The 12465-nt window shown below is 40.8% G+C and overlaps 1 protein-coding gene across 2 annotated transcripts in view; it reads left to right on the forward strand.

The window, feature by feature from the left end:
• The window catches only part of GRHL2 (grainyhead like transcription factor 2), a 62134-nt gene that overhangs the window by 17144 nt on the left and 32525 nt on the right, over positions 1-12465 (forward strand). For both annotated transcript variants that reach the window (XM_027883401.1, XM_027883402.1), the window contains 4 exons: positions 1342-1726; positions 4505-4557; positions 7934-8090; positions 10610-10721. In XM_027883401.1, the coding sequence (XP_027739202.1) occupies positions 1342-1726; positions 4505-4557; positions 7934-8090; positions 10610-10721 (707 nt within the window). The remainder of the gene's footprint in view (positions 1-1341; positions 1727-4504; positions 4558-7933; positions 8091-10609; positions 10722-12465) is intronic.

Consider the following 12465-nt stretch of genomic DNA (forward strand, 5'->3'; position numbering starts at 1 on the left):
TGTGTTTGGTTTTGTTGTTTTGCTACTCCTGAGATTAGTAAAATCAGATTATATTGACAGTTGGCTGTTAGCTACTTTACTTTGTTTGCTTCTTCTAGGGCAAAAAAATGAGTAGTTTGGCCTAAGTAACCAGATTTATAAAGTTTTATTTAACATAACTTAGGGTCTGCCGAGAAAATAAGGTAACTCTCTTAAAATCATCCACTTAGAATGTTTTTCTCATTCCTCTCAGATTTCAGCTTTTCTCTGTAGCCTAAAAGTGGCTTGAGTCAGGGGAAGCTGCTTCCTGCCTTACTAAGACTTGTGGACAAGAAAGAGTGTATATTTGTGTAGAAAGAACTAAGTTTTTACATACAGGAAGGTATCTTCATGTAAAATTAATGATGGAGAGAAGCTACACAAGGTTTATTTTAATGTAGCTAATATGTGACAGCGTTAGATGGTCTCCACTAGCTGCATAAGATGAAAGTTTAAAAAGATAGTACTATAAATTTACTGTTTAAAAATAGAATATGAAATGTTTTTTGAGGGAGAGTTTTTCTTCTGCTAACACCGGAGAAATTCCTAAATTGAATGTGATTGACAAAACTGGCCTTCAGTGGAAAGCCAAGAGAGAGGAACTGCAGTATCAGTCCATTTCTCCTGGTTTGAAAACAGCAGTGTTACACCTACTAAAAGTTTTACAAGTTATTAATGTTATGTCAGTGCATCAGCTATCAGAAATGAACTGCTTTCAACAGCAGTTGAGGTTAGTTGTGGGAATGCTGCTGGAGGTTACTTTGCAGTCACTATAGTTACTGATCTACTCTGCTACAATGGGATTCCTGGGCTTGCTCTTTCAGAAGAGCAGTGATACCAGAGTTACACAAACAGTAGTGGCCTGTCAACAGCCTGAAAGAGAATGCATCAGTGTGCAAATTTTGCTGTTGATATTCTGCCTATTTTATGTGCAGATTACCTGCTGTGAGTAATCCATACCTTGCCTTACTCTTTATTCTTATTTTGTGTCTAAAGGCTGTTGCACTGCTGGATTGATTTTGCATCCAAATTGTAAGCTAAGGCAAGAGCAAGCCTGGATACACAGAATTTATTGTAACAAGCCTTACTGATTGTAGGGTGAACCAAATGTATCATCTTTCCCTAGCTTGTAAAGAGCTCTGGACCTCTCTGCTTGCCTCACAATTCCTTTTGCCTAGTATTAGTTAATGTGTTACTTCTTATGCAAGTGGCTTATCAGAATTGAAAGACCTCCTTTTCTGATATCTAAGCACATTAAGGTACTTGAGGAGAAGATTTACTCCGTAAGGACAGTTCATAACATTTTTTGGTTTTGTCTCACAGAAATTGTCTTAATACCACGGAAGCTCAGAATAGTTTAAGTGGGGGAGAGAACCGTGTGCAAGTCCTGAAGACGGTGCCAGTTAACCTTTCCTTGAACCAAGATCCTTTGGAGTCATCCAAAAGGGAATACAACACAAATGTGTCTGGAAGCTCAACGCCCATCACGGGGACCGGAGTGACTGTTGTTAAAGCAGAGGAATTTACCCCTGTTTTTATAACCCCACAAACACACTATGCAAGAGGAGAAAATGAGGAGCACCGAGGCGTTATCTTTGAACACTACGAAGTGTCCAACATTGCTCCCCACACAAATTATCTCAAAGATGACCAACGCAGTACTCCTGACAGTACCTACAGCGACACCTTCAAAGATGGAGGAACAGAAGTAAGTTTTTCAACTCAAATGACCATCTAAGAACTCAATAAAAAGCTGTAAACAAGATACGGATATTTGAGCTTGTAAACAAGATAAGGAGATTTGAACTCTCCACAAGAGCCATTAGAAGAGCAGTGTTGCTTGTTTCAACAAATTCATTTCTGCTCCTTGCTGTGTTCCTGCCAGTCTGTGGTCTGATTAGAGGAGAGCATCATGAGGTGCTTCAGAAGACAATTTTAAAGATATTTATTGGAAATTCTGAGAATAATGGATATTGATCTTTTGTCTTTCGGGATATTTTGTCAAGTAGAGGATAGTTGCCATTCTGAAAGAAGATTTATTTACCGTTAACGAGATCTGCCTTCAGACCTATTTGTAACAGGAAGAAATAGCAGCCACTTTGTGACGGGGAAATTCTAGATGTTCTTTTGAAAGTGCAAATGAGCAGGGTCAGCCTCTGCTGCTGGATAAACCCAAGTAGTTTGTTCGGAAGCTGTCTGTTGCACTAAGCTCTATTCTGCAACATGGGCAAGTGAGAAAAAGTAGTAGCATTGGATGAGTAGAGAGGAGAGGAGAATATAATAGGCAAGGAAAAACTGCATGTATATGTGCAGGAATGAGGAGGAGAAGAGAGACAACGAGCTCCCTTAGACTATTTTACAGTTATGCTGAGTCAGAGTAATTTTACAGTCAGCTTTAGTATGGTATTTAGCAGGCTGCTTTTGCCTGCTGCAAAATAATGCAAATGAGCTGGAAATGTAGAAGAGTAAAAACTGTTTAAAGCTGACAGTGCCTCTGCAAATAATTAGAGATATTAGGTGTAAAAACTCCCCTAGGGTTTGTCTCCTCCCAGCTCTACGGAATTATAAATGTAAAAAAAGTGCAAGGCAAGCTACGTTAAGGCTGAGCTACTCTGAGCATATGAGAAATTTACTGGGTGTTTGTTTATGTGTATTATAGAAAAGTACGTGGTCTTCACAAGCAATAGATGAGGGTGTCTGGAGATGAAATCAATTTTCAGATATAGAACACGTGTAGGTCAACTAAGTGAATAATTAATGAAGAAATCTAGCTTGCCATTGTAAAATCAGTAGGATCAAACCTTGAATTAGAGACACTGCTCTGCATTACCAAATCAAATTTTTTCAGCTGTTGTTGTTACTGGTAAGTGGCTCTTCATTCGAGCTTGGTGGTGCCGTACTCATGGCTTTCCCTGGGGTGCTGTAGCAGAGTGATTCCTTTACACTGATTTGTTCTGGGACATCTTGCTGAGAGGTTCCCAAACAGCCCATCTGCGCTGTGCAGAGAGCAAATGCATGTCAAACATGCAAACTTGTTTAATTTGACAGTAAAAAGGGACTTTACATGTATGTTGGCTTTGCATCCCGAACTCTGTGTTATGTTAATTTTGCTACAAAGGTAATATTTTGTTACATGCTTTTTAAAGTTATTGATTAATAGCAGGATACAGTACATGTCATCTGGACTTTCTGTGCAGTCTGTGGAGAAAGAATCAGTTCAAATCCACTTGCCAAAAGTGAGTGGAATGGTTTGCCAGTTGCACTCACTCCTCTCCATCTTCACCTCCCCTTTTAACTAAAAAGGAGACTGAACAACTGACTTTACTGGGCCCCCAGTGTAACTGTTAGGTGGCCTTCTAACCCCAAATGTTCACATGCATGTGGCCAGGGAGCAGGAACAGCTTTCCCACCCTGCTGCAGCCTCGCTCCACTCTGAGCCTGTCCCTTTGCTGTTTCTCAGTTACCTAAATCCCAGGATTTAGGTGCTGTCACCGCTGAGGCCCGGGTTCGATTCCCGGTCGAGGCCACTCCCTGGGCAGATGGAGCTTGTTAGCCCTGTAAGGCAATCCATCTACGTCCTGAGGACCTCGCTGCCACCATCCAAGCTCGCTTGGCCCCGGCAGATGAACCTCAGGATTAAAGGGTGGGCTCAGTTCCGCGCACACTGTGTCTCACCTAAAAAAAATCCAATGCGCAGGTTGGAAGGTGTAAAGACCTTCCCCGGATCTTCGTTTGCGAAGACTGGCCATTATTATAAATCCCAGGATGTGCTTGATCCCTGCGATGCGTGCTCTGACTGCTTCTCCAGCCACACACTGTTTATGTAGGGACAGCTTTATGAAGCAGATATGGAGAGACCATAAAATATCAAAACTTACCAGAAGAAACCTGGGCTAAATTAGTGTTTAGAAGTAGAGTATGCTTGCTCTTACTAGTTTTCCTAAGTGCTTGGAAAGTACATCCTGAGTGCTGCTGAGAATGACTGAGTTTGGAATTGCTCTAATTCATACTGTTTTAAAACACATTATGAATACATATTTAGAAATTGTTTCAAAGCATTTATGGAGTGACTTAGTTTTGTTGTATCGAAGGAGTGCTGAGGTTTAATAGATCCCTGTGGTAGGAGACACTTCGGTCAATCACTTGCTGTGTTCTTCAGATACAATTTTAGCAATTATATAAATATACCATTTTCATATCTTTCATATTCTTAGTTAACTGTGATTAATTTATTCATCGTTTATAGCATAAGCAAATTTTTTTGAGGTTAGGTAAGTAAATTGCATGTTTTTGACACTGTCAACCTCTAACCTTTATATAAAATGTGATTAGCATATTTATATTCACTCAACTTTTTAGGTATTTTAGGCTTTAAATGACTGATGGTGTCTTCTGAGTTTTCTTTAAAAAAACCCCATAATTATGCTTTTCTTGGTATTTGCATTTTGATTGCATGAAACTATATTTAATTGGTTTTATTTTTCAGAAGTATCGGAGTGTGTCAGTGGGGGCTGAAGAATATATTTATGAACAAACAAGGTAGGGCATAAGCTTTGAAATGTGTTGATTGGCATCACACAGGCATGTATTGAGGACAGGCTATCTCTGTCCACTTCCCACTCTCCCTTTCTTCACCCTGAGGTACCTGCAGGGCTCCTTAATGCTGCCAGACATCACTCTCCCCTTGTTCTCTTGCTTATCTTAGCTTTCAGATCTGGCCAGTTTATATCTTCATCTATTACCTTTCCCTCAGCATTGTTTTAAATTTGTAACTCCTCAGAAGCCCCACTGAGATATGTGAGATTAAAACTGGCCTTGACAGCCAGGTCATGAAATCTTTCCTACCTTTCAGGATGCAGAAGACAGATGTCCAGGATGGTTGAACTGGCTCCACCAACCCTATGTAATTCCCATCTTTATTTTTCCCTTCTGTTTTTTTTCTAGTTACTCCTAGTAGGTTTTCTGTCTTTTTACCCTGCTTGTTGTGGTACTTGATGTTTACCCATAAAACAATATAAACAAAGTATCTATTATAAATCATGTAAAAAACCTTAAGAATTCTCAAAAGATTTTTAAACAGCTTCAAAAATTGAAGCTGGAAAAGAACAGTGTTCTCCCTCAGCACAGAAAAATGTGTGCGTAGCGTGGGCAAACGCTGCAGAGTCCCTTTAACTGATAAAGACTGTAATCACTGAAGTTTTTAAGCTGATGCGTTATTTCTTGCTTGTGAATGGTTCTGTTTATATCTGAGTGATTACTCTCACTTTAGAAACAGGAACATGCCTACATATATTTCCTGGATTAGGCATATGAGTCCGTCTGTGGCGAAGGTTCCTTGTAGCCTGATCTTTATTCTGAAGAGGATTAAAACCATCATTTACTGCAGTGAGCTCAGAACTGAGTCGTTATATAGGCAGAACACATGCAACAGATATTTAGCAGACTGCTCACTTACTACATGGAGTATTTGTAAAGTTGAATCCTGAAGCGTTGGTATTGTTAACAATTCTCATACACTAGGCTTTTCATGCCCAGGTCCACGTTAGAACAAAACCTCTGAATGGACATTAAGAAATACAAACTGTGTCTTTCCTGGGAGTGGTAGGTGCTCAGAAATTAAAACTTCAGTTTGAAAAAAGGAAGTGGTGAATATGAAAGTAATTGGAAGCCTGATAGAAGATCCCTTATTGACTACACAGGGGTTTAGTTAAGACTCATGTTGAGGTTCAGAATAATATTGTAATAATTTGAGTGACTGCAATAAATTTTAGCGGTGGGAGTAATCCTCCTGCTATAGGGCAGACTTTGATTGCCAGCTGGGAACAAGAAGTAAATTCGCAAGTGGTACCACACAAAGAGTGCAAAATTGGCCAAGTGCGATGTGTCTGGGATTTACATTTTTTGACATCTTTCTGAAACATCTAGAATGACAGGAAGCAGAAGACCAGACCATGGCAGACTGTAGGTAGCCCTGTTAAGATACAGCATGTCTGACTTTGGATCATCCTAAGCCCTTTCCAGCACACATCATTGTTAGGCCTTCTGTCTGGTGGGAGGTTTTGAGGGGCATCTCCCAGGGCACTCAGCGTGCCTCGGTGTCTGTCCCAAAGCAATTTTGCAGCACACAACCTGCAGTGCCTTTCTGTGACACTAAATCAAGGCTCTTCCCCTATCACCAATGGGTGGTCAATCCACAGGATCAGCAGGATGGATGCTGGGTTTGCAGCACTGGGGGTTGTGCTCTTCCTTCCACTCAGACAGGACCACACTGCTTGCCAGTGTCAGCAGTGCTTCTCTTCCCCCTGCACACAGGACAGGGATCATGGCAGCACTCCCACAGTAGATGGCAGGGGAGGGGACCACAGGGCCCTTAGTGCCGCCTTCCCACCGCGTGTGAGAGCCTTCATGTTGGCAGCAACTGCATTATTGGGAAGTGCCTGTTCTGCCATCAGTGAGTTGGATAGGTATAGATGAGTGTTTGCTTTTTACCTTACTTTTGCTTTGCTTTAAAGCAACTAGAAAAATGACTGGATTTCCATTTATAAGCTAAGAAGCACTTAGAAATTGTCTTTGATTAAATGATTGCTACTAAATAATTGATACTAAACTGTCTGAAACTTCTTGCTTTGGATGGAAATACAGTGGATCTGTTGGGGTTTTTCTACCTTTTCTTCAAGTGGGGGTTTAAATATAATTATTATTCATACATTTTAGTGGTTTCTTTCCATTGGATAGTTAAAAATATTTTTATTTTCCCTTTATTTCTGTATTGCTATGGCAGTGCTATGATGATCTGGAATTATTTGCTAGAAAGTTAAGGATACGCTTGTTTTGGACCAATATATTCCTTCTTTTTATTCTGCTCTGACACTGCTGAAGTACTTTGCTGAATTAGGACCTTTGTGAAAATAGTTCCTCCACATCTCCAGTTTGTGAGGACATCCTGCAAGTAGCTCCTTGCATTAAGCTTCCTGTGCAGATTGAAAAGATTATTTTTTTTCTGCATGGTGAGCATTATTTTCATTTAAGAAAATGTGAGGAGCTGCAGGCATCATTTTTATTGGATTATTGTTCACTGCTGTTGCTGGAGGAGTTGACTGGAAGAGGCTCAGTGAGAACTGTTTCCAGCTAAGAGTTCACTAGTTAATGGACCTTTTACTTTTGATGATTTGAGAACTGCTTCAAATGTGGGAAGTTCTTCTGTGAAGGAGGGTGTTTTTTAAGATCTAAAATTTCAACACAAGAGCAAACTTTTTCTCTATTTTTTTTCTTTCTCTAAAGGGAGGTTACTTGGTTGCAGGATACAACTAAATGTAGGCACTTTGTTAGGTCTGACTAATTTTGAAAAGAAAGCTTGTAAAAACCTTGATTTGCATGTTGTCTTTAAACAAATAAACTTACCGTCCCTTCTCCTTGAATTCCTTCCCTGCACTGTGCTGAAAGTAGCAGTTGGACTTTTCATTCTCTGAATCTGTCTTTTGCAACAAGTTTTATTCTGCTAGGGTTTTTAAAAAAATAATTATTTATTTATTTCTGTTTCTGTGACACTTTTAAGTTCAAATGTCTGTGGAGTTGGAGATTTCCTGCTAATCATACTGAATTCCCTCCTGGTATTTAACACTCTCATTGTGGGGTAGTGGTCTTGTACTTCATAATGGTTCTTTTCAGAGAAAGTAAAGATGTAGTCTTTGATCCAAGAGACTTACAGTTCATATAGTTTTACACTTTGTTGCCAGATCTGATGAACTTGAAAAAAAAAAATTGCACTTTTAAATGGCCACGTGACCTTTTCCTGGAATTTTATTATTAGCTTCTTATACCTTATGCAATGCATGAAGTACGTAATAAACGGGGACAAAGAGAAAAGGAGAAAGTGATACGGATTTTGTTGATGTTTTTCTCCTTGTCTTTTCAGCAGCACTTTTCAGTATACGCTAGAAGCTACCAAGTCTCTGCGTCAAAAGCAAGGGGAGGGGCCCATGACCTACTTGAACAAAGGACAGTTCTACGCCATCACCCTGAGTGAGACGGGTGACAACAAATGTTTCCGGCATCCCATCAGCAAAGTCAGGGTATAGTCCCATTTCTTTCCTAGGTGGGAATGGAGCTGTGTAGATAGATGTAGTTGTGGGTGGTTGACTTTTCATGTATTTTTTTTCCTTGTGGGAGAAACAGAGCAAGCTTATTCTCATGCTCAATGTAAGGGTGGAAGAGCACCATACTGATGGTGGCAAGAAATATTTTTGGGTCCAGTATTTTCAGTGTGATCTTATGAGTTGATTATAACATATCTGCCTCAGTCTGTATTTGGCAGAATGATGATTACACAGAGACTGCACTTGACACTGGTGAACTTATCATGCCATGATTAAAGTAAAGAAATCCAACAACTGCTACATCTACTTAGTAGTCCGTCTTCACTCACTTGTGCACTTCATCAGGTGCTTTCCAGTGCATTTCAGATAAAATATGAAGAGTTGACTCCATCCTTTGTGACATTAATTTTAAATCATTTACGTTGAGCTTTCACTTAATCATTTACATTGAGCTTTCACTTAATATTTACCCATAAGTATGACAAAATGAATGATTTGCATCTTAAATTCCATGGGGTAGGACTGGAGCTTGTGTATTCAGGAGCGTATACTTTGAGGAATGGGCCTCCTGATTTCCTTGGTAATGTTTTTGAGTTAGCAAATCCTAACCCAGTAACCTTGGAATGAGCAATGAGCTTCAGAGTTGCTGCCCTGTAAATGTTATCCTGGAGCTGGCAGGGCTGCATATGTATGAGGCTGCAAAAGTGTTTCCATCCAAATAAATGAAGTACTGTAAAAGTGTTGTGACTTTAGTCAAAGGAACTGATGAAAATCAATGTGAGCAGTGAAGCAGACAACAACCTATATGTTTCTATCATACATAAAGTTTAGAGAGACTGGTCCTAAACAGAGGCAATGATTTGGAAACCTGAATTAGCAGGTAATTTCCAGCCTAGTTTCCTGAGGACATGAGGCTGTAATGTTACACTGTTGGCTAAAGCTGATGTAAGATTTCTCTGTTGCTGCAAAATCTCTTTCCCTGCCACCTGTTCCTTCCCCCTTTGTGGTTCCAGCTCCAGCACTTGCAGAGCTGAAACAGGAGACAGGAGCTCAGTGGTCTGTCTGAAAACCAGTCCTTACAGGCCTGGTTCAGTGCACAGCCCCATGAGTTTTGAAGCTGTGGCAGTAGAAGAGTTGAAGTTGTAAAGGAGAGATGAGACCACATCCTTTTGGAGGATGTAGTTTACAGAAGATTGTGAAACCACGTGCAACTTTCACGATCATGTTCTGTTTGCCAGGGCCCTACTCAGGCGACTCTTGAATTTGTTGCCAATTCCATCCAAACCTGACAGAGGTGCAAGAGGTTTTGAAGGTATTAAACCTCTACAAGTTCCATGTAAGTGTTTTATAGAGGAAAAAGATTAATTCTGTCCTTGGTGGAAAAGCTGGTTGGCATGGTCAGATCTGGTTAGTGCATCAGCTGGCCAGCCAGCACATAACTGATGGCCAGCCAGTATGCACAGGCATAACTCAGGGTTTGTCCATGGCATATATTGCCTTGTGCCCGTGCAGAGGCTGGACATGGAAGATGTGGTGATGGTGTCCAGCTTTTATGCAGAAGGTCACAGAGCACGTGAAGGGTTACGGTGGTGACTGTGTGGAGGGACACAGATCATAAATCAATCGTGGTCCAACTCCTCAGCTTGTGAAACATCTTGATGATGGACCTAAGTGTCTTGGGGTTAAAGGAACAACAGGAACAAAGGACGATATTTAAAAGTGATTTTTTTTGTTCTCTGTGCTTTATTTTCACTTCAGTTTTACTTGATAGGATTGTTCTTTGTTTTGTGGATTTTTTTTGTTTTGCTTGCCTACAGCGGGGCTTTTTAAAAAAACTTTATTGCTCGTATAAAATTTTGCATAAAATTTCAATCTGTTTGCTTTGAATCACACAGTTTAACAAAGGGAATTTAGAACTCGAAGTGAAAACCTCAGCAAAACTCAGTAAATACTTACATTGAGTTTGTCATTAAATACACATATGCAAGAGTCTTCCTCCCAAGAAGGGTATTTTGACTGTGTATGGTAAAAGTGAAAATGTCCTACCTTTAGCCAGTGAGGTGAAGCTCCATAACAACACATCTCTTTCAGTGTATTGTTATATTCCAGAGTGCCAAAGAATTTGAACTCCATCATTTTGACTGGACTCAGATCAGAATTGGAACTGGGGATCCTCTCACTTTGAAATGACCACATTTTAGTAAAGGGAACTTAGACTTAAATCTAAGAATATGATTAAGTTGTATTTGGCCTATCAAGAACATAATCCTTGGCCTTGCATTATTTTCCAACTACATTTCTTCTGCCTGGAGTCTTTAGGTGCATTGCAATATTGGAGTGGATTAAAACCCAGCAATCTTCTATAACCAAAGTATGAGGAGAGGATGGATCAGCATTAGAAACGTATAGGAGATTTTAATTTTTGTGATTCTGACTACTAATAATTTTAACTAACATGGTTTCTGTTTGTGTTTTTTTTTTTTTTTTTTTCGTAGAGTGTGGTCATGGTTGTTTTTAGTGAGGATAAAAACAGAGATGAACAGCTGAAATACTGGAAGTACTGGCATTCCCGGCAGCACACGGCTAAACAGAGGGTCCTCGACATTGGTGAGTGTAAGAGAATCTCCAGATGTTTCAGGAAAGATTTCAGATGTGGAAAGCTCTGGTACCTTGCACAACAGTGCAGTTTTTAGCAATGACTCATCCCTGCTAGGACTGGGCAACAGGGTCTATGGAGCAGGGCAGGGACCACGCAGAAGGAATGGTTCTCAGTAGTTACACAGAAGAGCTGCCCCTTGCATGTGTATTTAGTGGTCCACCTTCTGCAGCTGGGAAGTCAGGGGTCTGCATCTCCTCAGGAGTGGAGGAATGTTTGTTTCCTTTAGTTTTTCAAAGGCAGATCCAGTCTTTGATCGAGTAATAATAGCAGCCAGTAACAGTTGTGTTAGCTAATTGATGTGGAAGTGCAGCCTGAGAGCGAGGATGCCATCATAGTGGTGACTGCAAACGAGGGTGCAGGACTCCTACAACCCCAGACTTTGAGTCTTGTTGGTGTCAGCACTGAGGGAGAAACGAGCGCTGATGTGCTATCCTGAGAGATCTGTTTACTGTTCATCCCATCTAAGGTATTTACAAGCCTGTTTCAGCCACAACTGCCCTATCCACATGCTTGGGAGATTTTAGCAGAGGAAGAACACGTACCTGCTGCCAAGGAGCCTGAAGTTTGAATCAGTGGCAGTGTCTAGACATCAAGCGCTTCTCCCCTCCCACATGCAGTTTACACATGCAGCCATCTGCAGGATTCCAGTCAAAGGAGCCGGCAAGACCAAAGCAGACAAAGTCTATCTTGTTTTGACCGCCTGAGGGAACCAAACCATTGAATGGCAGGAATGAGAGGAGGCAGAGAGGGGGGGCGAAAACAAAGCAAGGTTACTGGTAGAGAACACCGCAAGACTTCAGGGGCAATTGAACTGGATGATCAGGGAATCAGTCCCTAAGTGGTTCTACTCGCACAATGCCTTTAGCCTTTGAAATGCTGCAGCCTCCATCGAGCTCCACTTAAGGTCAAGTGTGCTTTGTCAAAGCAGCTCCTCCCGAATCTCCTCTCTGCCTCTTATCATCATTATTCTGGCTGAACTGTTTCCACAACTTCTTTGGGTTTTTTTCCTTTTTTCTTTTCTTGCCCTTTGGGATAGTTCAGACAGTAAAATCGCCATCCCAGACCAAATGACTCCTATTGTGACAGTTAAAAGAGCAAGTGTGCCCTGTCACAGCTATTTCTGAAGGCTGCCTGGTTTTTTGTATTAGTCACTACAAGCTTGCAGTACTAAATGCTCATACCTTTGAAAGTATGTGCTCATGAGCTTGTTCCACAGCCTTGCCAACACCCTCCAACTCCATTGCACTTGTGGTGTCCTGGCACATTTCAGTCCCTTTCCCCAGTGAGTCAGCTTATGATGCATAATCTGTAAAATAGTGCTCTGCAAAACAAGTGCTGCACATGAACTGTGTGTTTACCTGTGTTAAAGCAAATGTCTTTTAATTTTCCATTGGTTTGAGATGAAATAGGTCTGTGCTGACTTTTGAGGCACTTTGGCGCATATTCTTTATTTGGACTGCAAACACGAGCACAGCCCAGTGTAGTAAGACTTACTGATATAGCACTCCTTGTCAGATGTAAGAGCTGTAAGAGCATGGTTCGCCTCAGAGTTTTCAGAAGAAAGACCCAGGTGTTGCTCAGTAATGTTTTCTTGAGAACAACTGAAATATGGCTGTAGCCCTTACCAAGTAAGGTATTTCTGAAGTACATTTCATTTTCTTTGGTGCTTACATTATGGCTATTTGGTTTATT

This window comes from Empidonax traillii, unplaced genomic scaffold (genome assembly GCF_003031625.1).
Source record: "Empidonax traillii isolate 1590-97213 ecotype Southwest subspecies unplaced genomic scaffold, ASM303162v1 scaffold126:size1624879, whole genome shotgun sequence".
Classification (NCBI taxonomy): domain Eukaryota; kingdom Metazoa; phylum Chordata; class Aves; order Passeriformes; family Tyrannidae; genus Empidonax; species Empidonax traillii.